A 24,997-nucleotide genomic window follows, 5' to 3' on the forward strand; every position below is an offset into this window, starting at 1 on the left:
AGTCAATAACATTGACTTCAGGACTCAAGCCGAAGAACCGAGGGTAAAGACATCAAGGTCTCTAACTTTGACACCGCCTTGTCCTTAAACAGTTAGAAACTCCTAGACTTGCCACTGGTTCTGTCAAGCAGAGAAAAACACACAGATAGGCTGGCACACAGAAAGGTAAAGGTGTTTCTGTATTTTCAATAGCAGGATAAAGGAAAAGAGCTAAGCCGAAGCATATATAAAAAGAGAGGCACAAATGGGAAGCACTTCATAACAATTTAGCCCAAAAAAACCTTGAGCAGAAACTTGCATTTGAATGTTTAACTTGAGTGCACTGGTGCACACAAAGCCCAAGACAGACCAGCGTGGTAGGTACTGGTGTGATTACAAATCACACAGTATGCACGAAAAAGTGGCCCTCACAACAGGCAGACATGCAGACAACTAGGGAAGAGCAGACAGGAATTCCACTGTAGGCAGTTTATAGAAAAAAGCTAAGAGAATTTGTAGGTCTTCTCCATATGAAACAATTTGCCACTGGCTTAGCTGCCTGGCTGAGCAGGAAACTCTTAGGTTAACAGCCCCACCCCGTTCTGTAAATGGACAGCATCACTCTCCAGCATTCTAGCAAGGCAAGCTGCTTCATCACTTCCTATGCAGGGCACATGGCTTGCTTTACCTCATTGGTGTTCCATCTGTGTCTCTCCTTCGGCAGCGACGAGCATTTTGGTAGACATTCAAGCAGCTTTTTGGGTAGGAATATTTTCACATGACTGCCGTTACTGTTTCCATGATCATCTGAAAATGAAGAGAGCAAAACAGATTAAACCCATTCAAAGACAAGTGGAGATCAAATATCTTAACACAGGGTGTATGATGAATGACCAAGTCCCTCTGTGCTCTAACATGAAGGACACACATGTGGTGAAAGGGGAAGCAGAAAAGCCACACATCTTTGTCAGCAACTATATCACCCTGCAAGTCACAATTGGCAACCCTCGGATGCTCAGCAGGTGTGAGCCTGGCTAGGAGAGACCTCCTGGGAAAGCTAAGGCTGCTGCAGAAACAGGTGTTGATGGGACCAGTAGGGGGCGCTCACCCTGCAGTCTGTGTGCGTTCTAAGACTCCACTATGCTGTTCTTCAGATGAGACTTAAGACCAAGGTCCTGGATCCACATGGTTGTTAAAAATCCCAGAGTGTTTCTCGAAAAGAGTAGGGGTGTTAACCCTGGTGTCCTGGCCAAATGCCCCCCTGGCCTTTATCAGTCATGGCCTCATAATATTCCTCATCAATGAACTGGCTTCCTCACTCGGTTATCCTCCCCACTGATAGCTGGTGTGTGGTGAGCGTACCGGTGCACTTTGGCTGCCATCGCATCATCCATGTGGAAGCTGCACAATGGTGGTGGTGGAGGGGAGTCCCTATTACCTCAAGCTCGTTGAGTGTAGTGTCCAGAAAAGCACTTTGTAAGTGTAAGGATATTATTATTTACATCGAGCCACTGGAACACAGGAATCCACTCAGCTGTGCTGCTCAATCACAATTGAAAAGCTGGGCTGTTTGGGTAAGTACACCTCGAGTTTATAGATAATCCATTCCATTAAGGACTCCTAAGTTCTTAAGCAATTATACATTGGGTCATTCGGAAGTAGGTAGTCCCAATATATGTTTCTATTTCACTACCACTTTAAAAAGTATAGGAGCAACAGGAATGTACTGGAGGAGCAATATTAGAGTCTCTTTTCCTTCATTTAGAGGCAAAACTCATCAACAGCTCTCCGTTCTCAGCACTTGGTTTGGAAATGCTGTTCTTGTTCTTCCTAAGTGTCTTTACTTTCTAGAGCAAATGACTCTTCCATGTCCAGCTAAACAAAGCGTATTTTAATGAGCAAGCTCAGAAACCTGAAGGCACCCCAAAAATGTTTTACAGTTGTCTCCAGGGATGGGAGATATGAAAGTTGATACCATCGCTACATATCCCGCATTTGATAATCCTTCCCATTTAGAAACATTCTGCAGATTTTAATGAACTGTTTTTCACATAATACCAGCCTTACACAAAATAAATACATTTACTTTCTAATCTGTTTAAACAAACACTGTTATGCCGAGATATATCTGGAGAATGAAAAAGAAGCATGGTGTGAGGCAGGAAACCGTACAAGACCATCCAATTACAAAAGTAAACACGCAGGTAAACAAGCATTGCTGGATGTATTTATAAATAAACCCAGCAAATCATTACCAATCACGGAGTATGCATGAAGAAGTAACTCTCTCTCTCTCTCATCCTAGTGTTAATCCCGCATCAGTAGGGTCCGCTTGTCGGCACGCCCGTCTCCATTGGGTGGTTTGAACCAAATCTTTGAGCTGACGTTGCCATTAAATGCGACCGAGAAATACTCCAACAAGCCGTCGGAGGGGGGAGGAGAACAAAGTAATGTAGCCAATTCATAGAGGGGGATTATTAGGAGGCATGGGAAATTTGGCCAGGACGCCGGGGTTACACCCCTACTCTTTTTGAGAAACAACCTGGGATTTTTAATGACCACAGAGAGTCAGGACCTCAGTTTTACGTCGAATCCGAAAGACAGCGCTCGTTTTACAGTATAGTGTCCGCGTCACTATACTGGGGCATTAGGACCCACATGAACCGCAGGGTGAGCGCCCCCTGCTGGCCCCACTAACACCTCTTCCACCAGCAACCTTAGTTTTTCCCAGGAGGTCTCCCATCCAGGTACTGACCAGGCTCACACCTGCTGAGCTCCAGTGGGGTGTCAGCTGTGAGTTGCAGAGTGATATGGCTGCTGGCTATGAAGAAGTAACTCTCATTCTTCTAAATAAACAGACGGAAAGACTGACAACTAGGAAAGGACAGACAGGAATTACCCTTCCTGATGGTTTATAAAATAACATCTAAATCGTTCATTGTTGTCTAACACGTTAACAAGAATATTTAAAAATATTTTAAAATCACAGTCAACGGCAATTCAAATACAAAATCTGCAACTCAAGCTAACGCCATACTGCGACTCAGATCGGATAACGTCGTACACTGGGAGATCGTGTACAGAACGTCTCGCCACACTGCCAGGCCCAAAGCTCAGCGAACTCCGTGCAGCCTCCTGAGCCAGAGGAGACGCCTTCTGCCTGTACAAGAAGCAGAGGTCCTGGTACTGACTCACTCTGATGAACCAAGGCTGCACCAGGGTCCGTGGGCACACTGAAGCATTTGTGCACAAACACCAGCATTGGGTGAAAGTGATCTTTGACAGCAAATACACCAAGTTTAACCTCAGGTCCTTTGTTACTGAATGTTAAATACTGTAATAGAAGGTCACATGGTTTCTTTTACTTTCTCAAAACGATTGGGTACTAGAAGAATAAAACAGGCTAAAAGACAGATATTTATCAAACAAACCTATAGACACACACTGTAAAAGCTAACATTTAAACTAGAGCTTAGAATTGGAGGGAGACCAACATTTTGCCCAACAGATCTCTATCCATGGACCACTAATGGAATCAGAAGTGGACATAAAACTTTTTAGAGGTTAAGAATGACTGCTTTTATTCAATAATCTTCCACAGATGATTGTACTGAACCCTGAACCTGATGCTAAAACGTCAGGGGCAATGAGGGCAGCTGGGGGGCAGAACAGCTTGTCTCTCCAGTAGCCTCGGGGCACAAAACCCCCTAAAGGGGTCTTCGGCTGTGAGCAGAGAAGGGGTTCTTGCCAGAATGTCTCCAGTTCCTGAACTAGCTCAGCTGGCTTTGCAGTCCTCAGTTTGGATGGGCTTGGCCCCCCGTGTGTAAACAGTTTGGGGTATTAAAGTTGGTTCTCTGCACGCTGGCACATTCCAGTTTTAAAAATAACATCCCTCTACTGTGCATTTGAATGCTTATCAAACCGAAATAAAATAAAAATCATGCCTGCCTGCTCATACGGAAATCTACACCTTTACATGGTAGACCGCTATCCCACACAGGCAATATGCATGGCTGACACCAAGACCAAGACCTAACAGAACTGCTGCCTGATGACTACCGCGAGAATGCAGTGGCTATACGGAAATGAGAAATTCGTGTTGCATGGTAGAAAAATGCAGCTGGTCAGTAAATCAACATCTTTCAAAGGGGGCATTCTGCCTCCCTTGTTCACTATTTCCCCATCCTCCACTGCTCTCATTCTCTCTCTCCACAGTAACTCCATTAGCAAGCAGCTTGGCAGGCCAGTCAAAGCGCTGCTATTTACTTCCATTGTTCTGCATCAGACCAGGACTTTTAAATTACACTGACACTCAAGACTGCAGCTTGAGAGTCAAATTTTAATCACCATTGTTTCTGCTGTCTGCTGTCTGATGCCGATTATGGACCTGTCTCCTGCACCGCGATCCACTCAGCCGAAAACAAAGTTTTTCCCCCTGCCGCGCAAAATTCGCTGATTTTTTTTTGTTTGGACAGTCGTTTTTACAAAAGATGTGTTTTCGAATTTCATCCTGGCAAGCAGAGGAGACCTCTCCGGGCAAAAGGGGGTAACTGTGAAATCTTGGGAGGATGGTGACAGTAGAAAAGGAGATAAAAAAACATGTTATTCCAACTTGGTTTTCGGCTGCTAATGTTTGCTTTGGATCAGGTGTTTGCAAGGAAACCTGCAAACAAGAGGAGAGTAATGGGTCCAAGCAGCTCGTTAGGTGTGTCGTAGCTAATAGAACCAGGGATCACATCCAGCTGTTTCTAGAAAGACACCAGGACATCAGCTTTGACCACATGGCTTGATGGCTTATTCCCCCATCCCAGTGTGGTGTAATTGTGTTCTACATACGAGCATAACAAGTAACAAAGGGGAAAATGAAAAGGCCCTCAACCAACCTCTGCACTTATCCACAGCTCTTTTTCGAGTTGTAAAACATTATTTTCAAATGCAACTGACTTTCATTTTATCGCTCAGTGGAGGACCCGGGTGTAACAAAACCGCAGTTAGAAAGTGAGTGAATTCTTTAATGGAAGTCAGAAACAGGTCATCCTAAATTTAAAAAAAGTCCAATCTAAAAAAACAAAAACGAGTGTAGGCAGCTCAGAACAATTTAGGAAATGTTGGTGCTCATGGTAGGAGACATGGAGGATGTTTCCAAGAAACAAAGGACTTGGATCGAGACTAAACCAAAAAAAGTAAATAAATCATACGTTTTTTTAATCATATTATTGGGATAAAATAATCTACTAATTTCCCCCAACTAACTGTCATCACAATGGCTTTGAACCCAATCAAGAAATGATTGTATCGTGTTTTCAATGCAGTCAAGCACCGATCCACTCAAGACGAAAGTGTTCACATGTGATAGAGTAAGACTATTTAGCTTTAAAAAAGTTACAGTTATACATCTTCAATAAAGTAAGAGCAGCAGATAAAAAGACATTTATCAATTTTACTATCCCCCTTAATCAATCTTTACATTCTCATGCTCTGAAGAATAAAACGAAATTTTAAATATAGATGCCACCTTCTTTACCTGCAAAACGCTTTGATAATATAACACTACTTTATTGGCCATAAACAATTTCTTGTATTAGGAATTTGTCTTTTCGCATACCCCAACTTGCTCTCCATGAGACACACAGACAGGGAGAGAAGCTTGGGGTCAGAGCACAGGGTCAGCCATTTATACAGCACCCCTGGAACAGCTGGGGTTAAGGGCCTTGCTCAGGGGCCCAACGGAGTAGGATTCGTCTGCCGGCCGCGGGATTTGAACTGGCAACCCTCCAACCATAAAATGAGTCTAACAATAAATACTAGTTCTGTCCAAAAAACACCATATTTTAACAGCAGAACAGCAAGTCTTGTCATGTTAATTACTAAAGCACAGCGCATTATTGCAATTTAATTGTAAAATATAATTACCATGTTACGCCCACCACAAAAATGCTGTAATATTTACTACATTACCACCATGGTTTTGTCATAGTAATTATCGCTGTACTTGATCTGATATGCTCATAATCCACAATTACCGTACTTTTTCTCATCGAATTTAAGTCTGATTTCTAAGAAATGCTTGTACTATTTAAAATGTATGGTGTTATACAGTTTAACATTCTAAAGTGTATGACTGGCAGTACTGTATGTACTGTGTATTATAAATATACAATGTCTGGTACAAGTCGGCTCTTCGTTTGAATCTCAAGCTTTTACTCCAGCGTTGGAATATAATTGTGAAAGAGATTCTGATGGCATGTTACTCTCAGCCACCATGTGCACAGCGACAGTGGCACAGGGCAGCAATTAACTGATCACATCTGCCTCTGTATGTGTTCCCAGCCCATCTAGGCATTACAGTGTTACTGCAGCACCTGGCTTCTAATTCTGTAACCACTTTACTCTGTGTTAAACAGAACAAAATGCCACCAGTCTTTCAGGGCCATCTGCAACACACAGAGTTAAAACACACTGAACTGCAACTTCAGCACAGACATCAACTGACAAAATGTACCTGCGCCAATTTGTTTGCAAGGCTCTCCCCAGTTCTCAGGCATCGCATGGGGGTGAATCTCACTATATTGACCCAAGGTTACGGACTGCAGTTGGAAGAATTAGTTAACAAAGAAACCCAGCTGCTGCTTGGAGTGAAATACACAGCACAACCCGTAACTGCTCAAATTCGATCGTACCTGTGCAAAAAACATTACAGCCCTGTAATTCACCAGGAGTTAAAAAAATAAAATATTTCCTAATATATATGCGTTTTTAATCAAGGTAAGAGCAACTCACTGTCGCTCAAAGGTTTCTGAAACACTTTGCAGTAGTGACCACTAACTGATTACATTTCTCAGTGCCAATGTAGACACAGGTCATTTAACATCATGACTGAATTACTGTAATAGTGCTCTGGCATACACTGATCAAACTGTGTTAAGAATGAGTATATATAATACTACAATAAAAAAGATACTGCCTTATGTCAGATCTGATCAGTACACAATAAAGGCATTTTACTGGAGACACCCTGCCATAAACATGCATGTGAAAACCTGATCTGTTTGAGGCGGACTGTTGCCATTACTGGACAGTCACTGAATGCATTTCGTCTCGCAATCATTATATAAAGAAAACTATCAGTTCCTATTGGAAAAAAGCATACAGTGTTGTCAAAGCCTCAACAAAGCACAGACTGCTAATGTTGTAACCCAATTACTGTAATTATACACAGGCATATATTAGCATATTAGCATATGTTAGACATGTGAATGCCTTACAAAGAAGATATAATAGAAATTGTTAAGATGAATCATTAATAAAATTTAAAGGATTTCATATAATCCACTAATGCATTGGGAAATTGCAGGCTATGGAACTCTTAAAGGCTGCTATGTACTATGCAGTATACTACAGTATTCATTATCCTCATTTGGAGTTTTCCTGATTCTCAAGAAAACTCCAAAAGGTCTATAAAAATGATGACGTACATAATAAAATATTACAGCTTTACACTTTCAGAATCCCCCAGCAAAAATGTACCAAGGAGAAAAATCCGTTTTTGCACGCCACAGATGCGCATACACATTGCGAGATGCAGATCTCACCTACTTTCTTTCCATTTCCAGACTCCGTACGTGCCTGTTATTATGCAACTGACTCGAATTCATGTTCTTGCCTTTGAGAACAGGGCAAAAACATGACAAGTTATTAACCCGAGATCAGTACAAAACAAAAATGTGATTCACAGTCTCCTCATAATTAGAGGGCACAAAAAGTTTGGTTTTGCTTTAACTATATAGGTTCAGTCTGTAACTGTGGCAGTCTATCTGCCTGCTCCTGCCGCCAAAATTACAACAGTGCAAACTGCAGAAACACAGCCGGGTGTTCCCATGGAAGGAAAGAACAGAATTAAAGAATGAATGGACCCTTAGCTGGAATGAGCTCTCTGTGACAGGACAAGAGGTGGGTGTGCAAGGCAAGGATCGGATTGAGTCGGGAACAACTCCCAAAACTTTCCATTCCTCTCCATTTCCATCAGGAAAAAAAAGAAAAGAATGTTGCATGAAATGTATAATCCTGAATATCTCATCCAGCCCTACAACAGGAGTTCACAGAAACCTGATCTGAGAGTCAAATGCCTATTCTGGGCTTTTGTATTCTTCTCATACTTTATGTGAAGATGGATTTGAAGACTGAAGCATTTGCAATTGTAAGCTACAGCCAGAACGGGGTTATAATGAAAATTCTGCCTGTGTAAATTGTTCTTACACCAGGCAGGCAGATATCTGTAATCATTTGCTTCGCCCAATTAACATTTACATACAGCACCTGCTCACGAATACGAAACCGCTATTATCTCTGGAAACAAACAGGGCAGAAATGTGAGCTCGGTGACAAACTGAGAGCAGAATGAAGGTGGGTAGAGAAGAGGAGAGAGCAGCTGAAGAAGGAAGAGCTCAGAAAAGCTCTTCATTATACTCCCCATCTTGCAACCTTCGTTCTGCTAATTCTGGTCTCCTCTCTGTCTCCAAGCCCATCTACACTCTATGGGTGACAGGGCCTCTCCTGTTAAGCCCCAAAGCTCTGGAGCTCTATCCCTAAGGATATCAGAGTCACATTCTCTAAACTCCTTCAAATCAAGACTCAAAACCTTGTTCTTTGGAAGGGCCTTTACTGAACTGGTTCTGTTCTTTACCCCTCTGCTCCTTCTGTATTTAATACCTCCATCTACTGTCTCCTCTCATTTTGTTTTCTCAATGTGCAGGTCTTGTTTTATTGTTGTTGTTCTGTAAAGAATGCCACCTTTTGAGGTGCTATATAAAAGACAGACGATTATTATTGTGATGATGATGAAAGCAAGGGAAGGGGAAGGTGCAGGAACAGAAGAAAAGCAGAAGAAAGGTCCAGAGTGTTTTTTTTTTCAAAGAAGAAAAAGAGAAGGGGAGAAAATGGTGATGAAAGAAAGAGACATACTGTAGTAGAGGCTGGTTTACATTCATTTGGAGATATATACAGGAAGGAAAACAGAGAGGCCTTACAGGTGTGTCCTGAATGGTGTACAAAGTAATAGAAAGAGAAAAAATGGAGAAAGATAGGAAAGAACTGTGTGCTTTTCCTTCTCACCAAACACATGTTCGAATTGCTCCATTTCAGACAACAGGACAATAATGGCTATGATGAAATTGCTTTTATTGGAGCCTGGCAATGTTGGATGTGCTGATTTCTTTTCATATTTCCTTGCCTTTCCTTAAATGTGAATGCTGACAGAGATCGAAAGATGCCTCACTAGCCGACGCAAACCAAAAAATAAATGAGAAAGACTTAAAACCTGGGAAAACCACACATACTGTCATTGTAGTGGGCATTATTCCAATTTAATAAAAGCATACAAGCTCTGCGCATTACACAGGAATAATGGATGTAACAAACACAATTAATACATTTTACACACCAGGGATTATGGAGGGGGGGTGTGATTAAGTACATTCAGAAGTCGCCAGTTCTACGGTCTTGCTTCACAGGTAAATTCTAAGAACCTCTTTGAGTTTACATCTAAGATCCTGTTTTATTTAGCCATTACATTGAAAATGCACTTGTGCTCCTATATAGAGCACTTCTAAAGCTTGTTGACTTACACATACATCCATATGAGCTCGAAGCAATGCAATTTGGTAATTGCACACACAAGGCCATGTGGAACACATGTGAAGGCACCACAGACCCACTCATGGCCACCCATGATGTTAAGCATCCTGAGGACGGCCACTGTCCAAGGGTTCCAGCTGTATATACAGCACAATGGACAGTTTTCACAGTACAGCTGCTTAAACAGGCCAACAACTTTTAGAAGGTGCCTGTCTACACAGTATATGTGCTGTATAGACACACTAAGGTAGCTCACTATCGATGTTTTATATCTAATTATAACCGGGACTGGTCTGAATCAATTCCATACTGTGGCCAATAAGAACACTCAATTATTGGGCACATCTGTCAGCATTCTTTTTTATTCCACTCTCCATGCACACTTGAAGCCTTAATAGCAAACCCCTGCGTTTTATTTTTTTCAAAGCAGATTGAGTTATCCTCCCCAAAAAAATGCTTAAATGAGACTGCAAGATAAAACCCTTAATTTCACATGCAATATTTAAGCATTTAAGGGTGTGAACAGAGGCCTTGGTATGCATGAAAGGAGAACATCTACATCAATGGTGAATGTCTCCAAGAGTATCCCTTTCAGACAGAGTCCATACCAAGCAATGCTGATATCAGAAAGCAAAACGGGCTTTGATGCAGAAGAGTCACAACCCCTCAGGTACTTCAGCACATTCAAACTCGATCAGACTGGAAACCTGTTCCGAAAAAATGCTGAACAACGCAATGACAAAAACCTAACAGCCGTTAAAAGTTCCCCAGTGACAGTTTTCTTGACAGCTTTGCAAGCCTATAGTGAGATCCAGAATATACTCAGATCATATATTTCTAACGACCCTCCGCACCCAGGACGTCTCAGTCAGAGCAACCCCATCAGGTGAACCATTAAATTGCACAGCATTCCTCTTCACTGATGATTCAGTACTGAGGTGCTAATATGTGAGCAAGGATGCAGAGGCATTGTTCCATGCTATACAGCATAACATTAATTTAATTAATTAACATGAGTTTAATTAACACACATCCTTTTTCTTCTTAAGCATAATTTCCCTCGGCCAAGGTGTGTGTCCAGAAAATCAGCAGGGCAATAAAAGGGAGAGCAGGCTTTTAAAAAAAGTGGAGGGCAAAGGCTCCTCATTTTCTTTCTTGATTTATACCACTTTGGAATGGAACACCCACAGACCAACAAAATGTCACCCATGACACCGGATGGCTGGGGATCACTGTGAATCTCGAATAGATTCCTGTACTCAGGAGAAAAGCAGGTGCACAGCCGGGCTGTTTAATAGTGTAGCAGGCCATCTCAAGCCCAGCGACGTTAGCCTCTCTATCTCCAAAGGTCAATGAAGTACTCCAGGGAGGATGTGCAGCTAAACCTCTGTCCAGCTGCCTCCTAGCACCATGTCCAGTCACATCTGGATGGAAAGTCTTCACTCTTTGCCAAGAGAACCAGGAATGCAAAATGCCAATGCAAAGCAGTCCTTACCATCGATGTGATTATTGAAGCAGAGATGCAATCAGCCGCCAACTCTAAATTGAATATTGTCAGCAATCAATGCAAACTAAAACTTGCGGTCTGCCAAAACTATGATGACATGTTCCAGCTAGAGTGTACGTCTGCCAGCAAGGACTCTGGGCATGTCTTCCCTTCGAAAGTACAAAGATATCCAGTGAATTTATCTGTAAAACTCTCAGGTTTCCTCTAGCCTAGAAACCTTCAATTTTTAAATTAAATTTTCGCCATTTGTTTATGACACTACAGAAAAGAACAGCGGTTGCAACTGCTTTATCCTAAACAATTGGCTCTGCATTGTCTTTTTTTTCGGCTCCAATTTTTTAAATGTATTTATTTTGTTCCTCCCGCGTTTACACAGATTTATGATCTCTGTCATGGAGACTCCTCTGCAGGTGTTGCGGAAGGCTGCCTTTGAAAACGATGGTTCAAAGACCGTTTCCTTGAGAGGAAATAAAGTATGACAACTGCAGTGGCACCCCATGGAACCCCACAGAGATCTGATCTGTGTGAAAATCTAGACTTTGGAAGACATCCTCCCACTTGGGAAGACATTCAGCAAAACGCTTTGGTGATCTTACATCTGATAAGTCATTTTCTGTGCTACAAATTACAGAAGACAAATGCTCCTTTAATAATGTTTACATGGCACAAGATTGTACATTCTTCAATTGTTTTTTTCATCTATTCATTATTTGATTGTGAACAGTGTAAACTGACATATGAAATTACTCAGATACAGGAGCAAAAGAAAGAATATTGAGGAAGCATTCTAATAATAATCTCTTCTCAAATTCAAACAATAAGAGTGCTATAATTTAAGATAAGGAAGGCGCAAATTGCAAACCATCAATCACATTTTCCAAAGAGCTATTCTGTGCTTCATTCCATTTTTTTCACCTTGTAAAACTGTCATTTTAATGTTTCTCATACCTCTCTAGGAAAAAGCCCATCTAATGTTCTCATTTCATTGCTGTCGTTCAATTGTAAAACTTCCAATAATAAAGTCGCTAAAATACTCCAAAGTTTAATTTTCTCAGTACAGAATATTAAGTGATGACAAGGGATTTTTTTTTCCAGTACTCAAAATAACTAATATAACAGGAGTAATACCACTTTGCATGACTGTCTCTGCAGAGGACCTGCATGCTAATTTCTGAGCGGAGACACTTGGTCAAAACAGAAGCTCGCAAACTGGAAACACTGTTTCTGCAGTGTGGCTGCAAGACAGGAATTAACATTATTCATGAAAGTTAACTCCCAGAGCACCTGCTTGTCAACCCTCTAGGAAATTAGTTAATTAAATGTAATGTGGAGTGATGTCTATAACTGAGGACTGTGAGGTGTGCAGTATATTTGGGAAAACCACAGAGGAGATACCCATGAACAATACTTACACTGTATGGTGTAAAGCACTGCTGAATACATTTCAGGGTTACAGAAAATGGAGTTTTAACACTTGCATCTAATGCACTACTCACATAACAGCAATGTGGTTAAACTGAGGATATGTTTCAAGCACTATTGATTCAACAGCTATTGAAAATTCCCTAAAATGAACACAGAGCATTACATGATTCTGAGAGAATCCCACTACAGCTAGATACTGTAAAGCTCTTTGTTTTTTTTTCATTTAGGATTTAAAGCACCACACCGGTGTCTGTCCAGAGGGTCTCTGTGAGTGCCGGGCAATATTTTTTTGGCTACCTCCACTGCTGCACTAGACATTAGCATAATTCAGTCTTTCTTCCATTGAAAAACAATTTAGTTGTCAAACACTAAACTGCAAAGCACGCTGAATCAGGAGCCCGTTATATTAGGAGATGTGCTGTGCTGAGCCGAGCTGGGCTGCTGCCAATTTCTTCCGGTCCCCTGATGGAGAGAAAACGCCGCCGGGGCTGAATCTGAACATGGGGATTTCTGATGTCCACACCAGGTGGGATTCTCTCACTGGAAACCACGGTACAATTCTGCGCAGCTTGACCAGGCTTCCCAAAAGCATCAGGGCCGGAGAATCCAAGCTTCACATCGGGGCTGGGAGGTACCAAGGTGTAGCAGAGAGTTACAGGTGCACTACGGCCTGCTGCATGGATAACGTACTGTCCCAGTGCACAAATATGAAAAAGAAGCGCATGCAAGATGCGCAGGAAATTCCTGCATCAACAATGTCTTTTATACCCAGGGCAGGGCCAATTAGTCTCTGTTCTCTAAAGCTTACAATTTCAGCTACCTGGAAGCATGAAATACAAAAAGAAAATCTCTCTCATTTGGAAATGTTTAAGGCTTTAAGGCAATGAGATGCAAAAGGTATCCCCCTTAGCCCTTCAAAAAAGCACTGCTTCTAATTTAATCCAGCTCAGCAGGTGGGCATTAAGAATGAGCAGTTCCAGGGCCTCCTGAAGGGCTCTCCCAGAGAAGATGCATGTCTATGATCCAGGTGTCATGGGTTCGAGCCTAAGTCATGCCACTAGACAGCTATGACCAAAAGAGAGTTGGATGGGAAAAGCTGGCCGGGGTTCTCTGGGGTCTTGATTAAACACAGTGACCCCTGCAGGCTCGTGGGTGCCTACAGGTCTGTGATGCTGTCAGGGGAGGGGGGTGCCTCTCCTCCTCCAATCAGCACTGTGCCCTGGTGCCCACCACGCGTTCGAAGGCGAATGAAAGGAAGGAGTCTGCCCACACTTCCTCATCCTCTCCCGTGTGCAGTTGCGGGGTTTATAGCTGTGAGCCGAGAGCGAAAAAACACCATTGGCTGATCGGATCATCAGGGGGGTATGAAAAAACAACAGGTGATTCTAACTGAAAGAAGAAAGAAGGAGCTACTCCAAAATACAATTTCTCCTACGTTTGTCAATGTGGGACGATTTAAACCAAAACAGAAAGTGCAGCCCCTTCTCTCCCTGTTGGGGTGTCCCATTCTGATGCAGGCTTGCTGGGAACACAGACGCTCGACACCGACATCACTCCTCCTGCTCTGCAGATTTTTTTTTTAAAAAGCTAAATTTTCTACTTAGCGTGGAGCTCTGATCTCTGGATTATCACTGGTTCTTTCGGTGAAACCAAGTGTTTAGGATTTTACAATCTCGGTCACACTGGCTTGCACAGAGCTCACCCAAGGTACCAGAACAGGTCAGGAGACTGGAGAGTGCTGACAAAAACAAATCTTAAATCAATACCTTCCCAGACTGCAAACTCCTTCTCCTCTCCCTTTTGTCTGCAAGCATGCTAAAAAGGACAGCTTTATGTTTCACTTTTCTGACAGATTGAAAATGTAAATCTTTATTACATTACTTGGAGCAATTCTGAAAATGACAAAAAAGGAAAGTAGGTCGGGGTTATAATGCAGTGCTCCCCAACACATTCAATCTATATCAGAATATCCAATATTTTCAGGTTTTTTAATCTGCCCCCAAAAACGGTAGCAAATTACAATGTGAATATGATGAATATAATAATGATACATTTTAAAAAGTGCTTTTTATAAAACCGAGAAGGCCCTGTACAAGACAAAACAAAATGTTTATATATATATACAATATAAACTAAAGCTTAAATGTACAATGACAAACTAGAATGAACTGTGTTACAGCAAAGATTGAATTGAATTAATGTTGATTGGTCATACATGTACTGAAATAGGCAAATGGACAGTAATATAATTGGAACTTCACGTTGAACTTGAGACAACCCAGCCAGTCAGCAACCTTGGTGCAAGGTTACTGCGAAGAAGCAGAATATTAACAAGTTATGAACATCAATATTATTATACCGCTACAGCTATTACGGCCGTTATCTACAGCAGCAGCAACGGCCAAGTTTTTTCGGTAGCATTGATGTCATTAGTTTTTTTTTTTTCCATAAACTGGTTTAAATGAGGGAAGTGACAGTGTGAGCGCGAAGAAAATATACTGCTAATAACTGGGAAACTTAAAGATGAGCAACAGGCAAAGAAAGGTCTTTGGCACTGTATCGGTGATTTATTTTCTGGGTATTATTGGCTTTAAATCATGTTTCGTTTTTTCCGAAACTCTGAATAGCAGACTGAGTTTCAGAACAGGCACCATGGAGCAATGAAACTGCTGCGAAACTCAGCGGAGTCAATTTAGACAGAAACCTGTTGTGGCTCCAGCCCTTCTAACAAGGCCTTGATTGCAAGAAATTGTCTGGTTGTCTATGAGGGGGCTGCTTTCTGACTGCTCACTGCTGAATGTAGAAACAATCTCCCTTATCTGCTGCTCCACATCTCGGATGCAGGCCAGCGCTCCCGAGCACGTACAGATCGGCCGGCATACAGGAAACATGGGCACCCGGAGGGTCCTGGTCAACCTGCCCCAGCAGGAGCACGCCGACGCACACGGGCACACGCACGTCTGCACAGCCAGTGGCACACGCGCCGGCGGACGGGTACGAGCGCCGCACACACCCACTGCCACGCGGGCACGCCAGGCCACACAAAGATCATTTTCATTGAATACTCCGAAATACTCTGAGCCAATCACCCAATCAATCCATCCATTCATTTTCTAAGCACTTTATCCACTACAGGGTTGCAGCTGGAGCCTGTCCTAGCAAGCAATGGGCACAAGGCAGGGTACACCCTGGATGGGACGCCAGTCCATCGCTGGACCCAGGCAGACACAAATACGCACACACCCACACCAGTGCCAATTTTCCCAGAAGTCAATAAACCTACCAGTATGTCTTCGGACTGTGGGAGCAAACCCGTGGAAATACAGGGAGAACATACAAACTCCACACAGACAGCACCCCAGGTATTTAATTGAACCCAGGGCCCCAGATCTGCAAGGCAGGGATGCTGAGCACTGCACCACTGTGCTGTCACACCCAGTCAATCCAAACAACAAAGTACAAACATATTTGGCATAACCACGTTTCTCAAAGACACGCTCTATGGATGCAGTCCCAACAGTGAACTACCTTTTCTCACCTTAAATGCCCTTTATATTCAGGCAGCAGTGCTTGTACAAGTCCAGGTACATCTAGATCAGATTAGGTTTCCCCAAGTGCAGGGGTGGCCTACAAAGGGACTGAACTTATCAATGTCAGTAGCCAAGTAAAGGGAAAAGAAATCCACATTTATTTACCTAACACTCGGTACTTAAGACATTTCATGCAACCAGGATCAGATCTTCAACTGTTCGAACAAAAGCCCCCACAATCCCTCACACCCCCCTATCCAGTGCTGACAGCATGAGCTTTCATGGTGCAGCTATCAGAGTATCCCTAGCCAGAGCTCTTCAACATCGACTGGTACTGCAATGGATATGAAACAACACAGTAATGTAAAGACATACCTGCCAAGATACAATAGGGCGCTGACAACAGTAATGATAAAGGACTAGCATTGATGTTCGTGCATGAAAAATTAATCGACAGAATGAATAAAGTTTGCACATTATCAGAGGTGCATGTTTTTTACATCCGACTTGTTTCACTGTGCTTCTTGTGTGTCACCTCTGTTAAGAGGACCTCGGTCTCATAGTAAGTAAACTATGTTTACCAAAGAGTGATGATTTCTTCTTTTCCTTACTGATTACTACCAACCTGATTACTTCGGCATCTTAAGTTACAACATTCCTGAAATTTAACTTGTCCCCTACTTGAACTGTCATTTTTAAATTGTTTAAAAAAAATTCTGAATAGCCATGGCAAAGTTATTAAACTTTGGAGGAATGTGATCTTGCATTTATGCAGTTACAGGGAGGGCAAATTAAGCAGCATTAGATTTAGCTGATTGAAGTAAAAAAGGATGATTTTCTAAGGCTCCTGAGCCAAACTTTTTCTAGTCTAGTGATTCCTGACAGGGAAACGTATTATTTAAAAAAAAACACCTTCTAATTTTAGAAAAGGAAGGGGGGAAAATGATTTAATTGCCTCTTAACAAAAACTGATGTTGCATTTAACAGGCAAGAGGAGGAATACAGATCCTAGGTTTTTTTAAATGAAAACAAGCATCTGTATCTGAAACAGATCAGTAAATTCAATCCAAAAAACTTTAAAGCATCCTGTGGGTGGACTGCTTTTTAAAAAAGGAGCGTTAGTTTCATCCATGCCACACATAAGCATTGTGAAGCGAGCACAAAGACAAACAAGCTAAAGCTTTCTGAATTAAGATGTTGGCAGGAAGGTCTTCTAATCAGCCTCTGTTGTTTAACCTCAGAGCTGCGTTTCCCCGGCTCACCAGCCCGTGAAGATGTCATCTCAAGGAGAGAGCTGAGGACCCAGCAACTCAACCGAGCCGCTCCATATCGGTACCACATCTGCAACCGCAATTATTCAGATCAGTGCTTTACCTGCGCCCAGGCCGCGCAGAGCTGAGTCGCAGTCTGCAGCAGGGTCGGATCTTAACCTTAAGGTAGCTCACACGAATGAGGCCATGCAAGTCAGAACAGGGTAATAATGATACGGGTATCAACCGATACGAGCAGTACAAGTGCCAACTGGTATGAAAAAAGCCATGCTGATCAGAAGAGAGCCTCAGTCTACACAGACACACATAGACTATAATAGAACAACAGTCTTGCACAATTTACTGGACATAATGTGGAACAACTGCTGAGTAATGGCTTCTTCCCGCTATTTTTTAAGCAAACTGCTATTTTGAAGAAGCAAGAATTGTTCCATGCAAGCGTAAGAACTGAATGACACACGTGAGTCATGTAGCTGATGTTTTGTGTTAAATTTTCACGGTACTGCTCTGCACGAGAAGATGCTGCGACAACCTGATCAGTCAATTATTCACGAACACAGAAAAGGCATGTGTGTGGTGATTGAGCACGACAGAAATCTCTAACTACTCAATTTCAGCACATGAATAAATGTGTTCTGTAATGGATATGAACTTCTGCCTTAAAACTTCATCACACTCCCTGAACAGGTCTCACAAATTCACTTAGCACCATTAATTTGGTGTCGGATTAAGTCATGCAGAGTGACTTAAGAATATGATCGCGGCACATGAGCTGGTGTCATAACATTTTGACTCATCGTGTGTCTGTGTGTCAATGACTCCAGCCTCCTACTGTCAGTCTCACTGTAATGCAAAAACCTCATATTGACAACATGCCCCTGTAAACTAGGTACTTCAATCACCAGCACGACCTCTATAAATAACTTTCAAAAGTGTGGGGGGCTGGGGGGAATGAAATAAGTAAATAAATGAATCGATGAATGAATAATAGATCACCCAGCTACCAGCCCTTCAAGCGATGTCACTGATGCAATATTAATAACCAACTCTTACTGTTAATTTCTGTTTCATCACTGACACCCTTAGCAGGAGCATGGCCGGCATAACAGACAGCTGATCTGTACATTCGATCCAGATTACGTATTTTCTTCAGTCCTTCGGGAGGCAAGAAAAGAGCAGAAGAAAAAAAAAATCTAGGAAAAGGAGCATTCCTCTGCTGTGCAGCTGCCCAGCAATTATTACAGTTTTCCCCCACCACCCCATGCACATAACAGGAATTTCGCCTACACTAGTTCAACACCGCCGGGTAGCTAGTGGGACTTTACCATGCGACCCCCATGCGCTTTGTCATGCAGTCCAGCGAGCTCACTGCTCTGCTGAGGGGACAGCTCTTCCTATGCACCGTCCACCTGCGCTTTACCACCAGGCTCTCCTGCTGCAGGCAATGCCTTTCACAGCCAGAGGCGCAGATCGTACGACGGGCTTCGCACGGTGCCAGCGGAAGGGATCTCAGGCATTCGCGAGCAGAGGCTGAATTTACGGACGTAAACGTAACGTTCGGGCACTGGCGAAGTAACTAACGTTACGCTAGTCCACCTGAAGATGGGTCCATGTACTACAGCAAGTCCTTAATTAGTCTGCGGTGGCGTATGGCCTTAACGACGCTGATCTGTCCCGTGGAGTAACTCACGGCAACTAAAACCGCACTCCTGGACACTGCTTTGCCTAGACCTTGGAACGACTTACTGCTAGGACGCAGAATTAAAAAAAAAACAGAAGCCGATGAGCAAATGATCCATTAGCTCTGAAGAATATTTAGAGTATTTTTAAGATAAAATAATAAATAAGAGCAAAACTGTTCTTTGCGGGTTTTTTTAGTTCTATTCTTTTTGCTGGTGGCACTTTTTCCCCCTCCTATTATTACTAATTTACCAAGACGTGCCTCCCTGATGATTACTGAAGCAGCCAGTAATCAGGCTTATTGTGAGCCTGGCGTTCGCTGATTCGGGTCGATTTGTTTTTTAGCTCTGGTTTGGCGAATCAAGCTCTGGAATCGATACCGAGGGCCTTCGAAGCCCAGGTGAGACTTGTTAAACTGCGGATTTGGGATGGTACAGATCCTTTCAGCAGCTTGTGCAGGAGAGGGGTTTTCATTTATCCCTGCTTAAGCAATTTAATTGAAAATTAAAATCTTAACCCTGATCGTCTGTGGCACAAACTCCTGCATAATGATGTCTGAACAGTATAAAGTTATCCGGCAAATTTAATTTTCTTCTAACTCCAGACTGTTGGGGCAGCAGTGAATTTCATTGATATAGGAGATCAGCACAAGAAAAGCTTCCCCTTCATTTAATTTAATAAAAGATAAGTTTCAGTAAGGGACCAGAAGATAAAAAAGAAACTTGTGGGAGTGAAATATTAGAAGGAAAAGAAAGAAATCCTGCATGAGTGCTATACCGTAATTAATGAGTGCTATTTGTAGCTATACAAATCTCATGTTGAGACACAAATTAGATCAAGTTAAAGCATAAACTGTTGACCTTTGAATAAGAAATTAAAAGGGAATATATTGAGAAAGGAAGGCCTGAGAGGATGTATTCTGGTCCACACGTCTAAAACTTTAAACCAGCCGGTGGCATAATTTATCACCATCAGACAAAAGTGCCGACCAGCTGAGCACCCTTGCACGCAGTCAGGAATCAGAAAGTTCACAGCGACTCTTAGGAGCTCACTGGAATGCCCAGCCGACAAGGCTTGCTGGTGGTTCCCTCTGGGCGCAGGACTCAGGACTGGGAAGTCATTGCCTGTCAGTGCAGCAGGGATTATCAGCAGAGTTCTCCCATGGAATCTGCGCTGGGATGAGTCCCTGCTCAGCTGTCCTGGGTAACTGAAGGGCAAAGGGAGAAGACCACCTCCTACTGCCTCTCACTCCTCCCCACTGCCACTGAGTCACTCCTGATCCTACTACCTCTCACTCCTCCCCACTGCCACTGAGTCACTCCTGATCCTACTGCCTCTCACTCCTCCCCACTGCCACTGAGTCACTCCTGATCCTACTGCCTCTCACTCCTCCCCACTGCCACTGAGTCACTCCTGATCCTACTGCCCCTCACTCCTCCCCACTCACACTGTGTCACTCCTGATCCTACTGCCTCTCACTCCTCTCCACTGCCACTGAGTCACTCCTGATCCTACTGCCTCTCACTCCTCCCCACTGCCACTGTGTCACTCCTGATCCTACTGCCTCTCACTCCTCCCCACTGCCACTGAGTCACTCCTGATCCTACTGCCCCTCACTCCTCCCCACTCACACTGTGTCACTCCTGATCCTACTGCCTCTCACTCCTCTCCACTGCCACTGAGTCACTCCTGATCCTACTACCTCTCACTCCTCCCCACTCACACTGTGTCACTCCTGATCCTACTGCCTCTCACTCCTCCCCACTGTCACTGAGTCACTCCTGATCCTACTGCCTCTCACTCCTCCCCACTCACACTGTGTCACTCCTGATCCTACTGCCTCTCACTCCTCCCCACTCACACTGTGTCACTCCTGATCCTACTGCCTCTCACTCCTCCCCACTGCCACTGAGTCACTCCTGATCCTTCTGCCTCTCACTCCTCCCCACTGCCACTGAGTCACTCCTGATCCTACTGCCTCTCACTCCTCTCCACTGCCACTGTGTCACTCCTGATCCTACTGCCTCTCACTCCTCCCTACTCACACTGTGTCACTCCTGATCCTACTGCCTCTCACTCCTCCCCACTCACACTGTGTCACTCCTGATCCTACTGCCCCTCACTCCTTCCCACTGTCACTGAGTCACTCCTGATCCTACTGCCCCTCACTCCTCCCCACTCACACTGTGTCACTCCTGATCCTACTGCCTCTCACTCCTCCCCACTGCCACTGAGTCACTCCTGATCCTTCTGCCTCTCACTCCTCCCCACTGCCACTGAGTCACTCCTGATCCTACTGCCTCTCACTCCTCTCCACTGCCACTGTGTCACTCCTGATCCTACTGCCTCTCACTCCTCCCTACTCACACTGTGTCACTCCTGATCCTACTGCCTCTCACTCCTCCCCACTCACACTGTGTCACTCCTGATCCTACTGCCCCTCACTCCTCCCTACTGTCACTGAGTCACTCCTGATCCTACTGCCTCTCACTCCTCCCCACTGCCACTGAGTCACTCCTGATCCTACTACCTCTCACTCCTCCCCACTCACACTGTGTCACTCCTGATCCTACTGCCTCTCACTCCTCTCCACTGCCACTGAGTCACTCCTGATCCTACTACCTCTCACTCCTCCCCACTCACACTGTGTCACTCCTGATCCTACTGCCTCTCACTCCTCCCCACTGCCACTGTGTCACTCCTGATCCTACTGCCTCTCACTCCTCCCCACTGCCACTGAGTCACTCCTGATCCTACTGCCTCTCACTCCTCCCCACTGCCACTGAGTCACTCCTGATCCTACTGCCTCACTCTTCCCCACTGCCACTGTGTCACTCCTGATCCTACTGCCTCTCACTCCTCCCCACTGCCACTGTGTCACTCCTGATCCTACTGCCTCTCACTCCTCTCCACTCACACTGTGTCACTCCTGATCCTACTGCCTCTCACTCCTCCCCACTGCCACTGTGTCACTCCTGATCCTACTGCCCCTCACTCCTCCCCACTGCCACTGAGTCACTCCTGATCCTACTGCCCCTCACTCCTCCCCACTGCCACTGAGTCACTCCTGATCCTACTGCCCCTCACTCCTCCCCACTGCCACTGAGTCACTCCTGATCCTACTGCCCCTCACTCCTCCCCACTCACACTGTGTCACTCCTGATCCTACTGCCTCTCACTCCTCCCCACTCACACTGTGTCACTCCTGATCCTACTGCCTCTCACTCCTCCCCACTGCCACTGAGTCACTCCTGATCCTACTGCCTCTCACTCCTCCCCACTCACACTGTGTCACTCCTGATCCTACTGCCTCTCACTCCTCCCCACTGCCACTGAGTCACTCCTGATCCTACTGCCTCTCACTCCTCCCCACTGCCACTGAGTCACTCCTGATCCTACTGCCTCTCACTCCTCCCCACTCACACTGTGTCACTCCTGATCCTACTGCCTCTCACTCCTCCCTACTGTCACTGAGTCACTCCTGATCCTACTGCCTCTCACTCCTCCCCACTGCCACTGAGTCACTCCTGATCCTACTGCCTCTCACTCCTCCCCACTGCCACTGAGTCACTCCTGATCCTACTGCCCCTCACTCCTCCCCACTGCCACTGAGTCACTCCTGATCCTACTGCCTCTCACTCCTCTCCACTGCCACTGAGTCACTCCTGATCCTACTGCCTCTCACTCCTCCCCACTGCCACTGAGTCACTCCTGATCCTACTGCCTCTCACTCCTCCCCACTCACACTGTGTCACTCCTGATCCTACTGCCTCTCACTCCTCCCCACTGCCACTGAGTCACTCCTGATCCTACTGCCTCTCACTCCTCCCCACTGCCACTGAGTCACTCCTGATCCTACTGCCTCTCACTCCTCCCCACTCACACTGTGTCACTCCTGATCCTACTGCCTCTCACTCCTCCCCACTCACACTGTGTCACTCCTGATCCTACTGCCTCTCACTCCTCCCCACTGCCACTGAGTCACTCCTGATCCTACTGCCTCTCACTCCTCCCCACTCACACTGTGTCACTCCTGATCCTACTGCCCCTCACTCCTCCCCACTGCCACTGTGTCACTCCTGATCCTACTGCCTCTCACTCCTCCCCACTCACACTGTGTCACTCCTGATCCTACTGCCTCTCACTCCTCCCAACTCACACTGTGTCACTCCTGATCCTACTGCCTCTCACTCCTCCCCACTGCCACTGAGTCACTCCTGATCCTACTGCCTCTCACTCCTCCCCACTCACACTGTGTCACTCCTGATCCTACTGCCTCTCACTCCTCCCCACTCACACTGTGTCACTCCTGATCCTACTGCCCCTCACTCCTCCCCACTCACACTGTGTCACTCCTGATCCTACTGCCTCTCACTCCTCCCCACTGCCACTGAGTCACTCCTGATCCTACTGCCTCTCACTCCTCCCCACTCACACTGTGTCACTCCTAATCCTACTGCCTCTCACTCCTCCCCACTGCCACTGAGTCACTCCTGATCCTACTGCCCCTCACTCCTCCCCACTGCCACTGAGTCACTCCTGATCCTACTGCCTCTCACTCCTCCCCACTGCCACTGAGTCACTCCTGATCCTACTGCCCCTCACTCCTCCCCACTCACACTGTGTCACTCCTGATCCTACTGCCTCTCACTCCTCCCCACTGTCACTGAGTCACTCCTGATCCTACTGCCTCTCACTCCTCCCCACTCACACTGTGTCACTCCTGATCCTACTGCCTCTCACTCCTCCCCACTCACACTGTGTCACTCCTGATCCTACTGCCTCTCACTCCTCCCCACTGCCACTGAGTCACTCCTGATCCTTCTGCCTCTCACTCCTCCCCACTGCCACTGAGTCACTCCTGATCCTACTGCCTCTCACTCCTCTCCACTGCCACTGTGTCACTCCTGATCCTACTGCCTCTCACTCCTCCCTACTCACACTGTGTCACTCCTGATCCTACTGCCTCTCACTCCTCCCCACTCACACTGTGTCACTCCTGATCCTACTGCCCCTCACTCCTTCCCACTGTCACTGAGTCACTCCTGATCCTACTGCCCCTCACTCCTCCCCACTCACACTGTGTCACTCCTGATCCTACTGCCTCTCACTCCTCCCCACTGCCACTGAGTCACTCCTGATCCTTCTGCCTCTCACTCCTCCCCACTGCCACTGAGTCACTCCTGATCCTACTGCCTCTCACTCCTCTCCACTGCCACTGTGTCACTCCTGATCCTACTGCCTCTCACTCCTCCCTACTCACACTGTGTCACTCCTGATCCTACTGCCTCTCACTCCTCCCCACTCACACTGTGTCACTCCTGATCCTACTGCCCCTCACTCCTCCCTACTGTCACTGAGTCACTCCTGATCCTACTGCCTCTCACTCCTCCCCACTGCCACTGAGTCACTCCTGATCCTACTACCTCTCACTCCTCCCCACTCACACTGTGTCACTCCTGATCCTACTGCCTCTCACTCCTCTCCACTGCCACTGAGTCACTCCTGATCCTACTACCTCTCACTCCTCCCCACTCACACTGTGTCACTCCTGATCCTACTGCCTCTCACTCCTCCCCACTGCCACTGTGTCACTCCTGATCCTACTGCCTCTCACTCCTCCCCACTGCCACTGAGTCACTCCTGATCCTACTGCCTCTCACTCCTCCCCACTGCCACTGAGTCACTCCTGATCCTACTGCCTCACTCTTCCCCACTGCCACTGTGTCACTCCTGATCCTACTGCCTCTCACTCCTCCCCACTGCCACTGTGTCACTCCTGATCCTACTGCCTCTCACTCCTCTCCACTCACACTGTGTCACTCCTGATCCTACTGCCTCTCACTCCTCCCCACTGCCACTGTGTCACTCCTGATCCTACTGCCCCTCACTCCTCCCCACTGCCACTGAGTCACTCCTGATCCTACTGCCCCTCACTCCTCCCCACTGCCACTGAGTCACTCCTGATCCTA

At 45.4% G+C, this 24,997-nt stretch overlaps 1 protein-coding gene across 9 annotated transcripts in view; it reads right to left on the minus strand.

Annotated features, from left to right (window-relative positions):
• Window positions 1-24,997, minus strand: part of LOC148641991 (calmodulin-binding transcription activator 1-like) — a 442,365-nt gene that overhangs the window by 401,456 nt on the left and 15,912 nt on the right. For 6 of the 9 annotated variants that reach the window (XM_088617426.1, XM_088617427.1, XM_088617424.1 and 3 more), the window contains exons 2-3: window positions 18,399-18,500; window positions 668-786 (exon numbers count right to left, since the gene is read on the minus strand). In XM_088617426.1, coding sequence (XP_088473552.1) covers window positions 668-786; window positions 18,399-18,500 — 221 coding nt within the window. The remainder of the gene's footprint in view (window positions 1-667; window positions 787-18,398; window positions 18,501-24,997) is intronic. The other 3 variants (XM_088617429.1, XM_088617430.1, XM_088617428.1) reach the window with 1 other exon arrangement.

The sequence above is a fragment of the Lepisosteus platostomus genome, chromosome 23 (genome assembly GCF_059453375.1).
Source record: "Lepisosteus platostomus isolate fLepPlt1 chromosome 23, fLepPlt1.hap1, whole genome shotgun sequence".
Taxonomy (NCBI): Eukaryota; Metazoa; Chordata; class Actinopteri; order Semionotiformes; family Lepisosteidae; genus Lepisosteus; species Lepisosteus platostomus.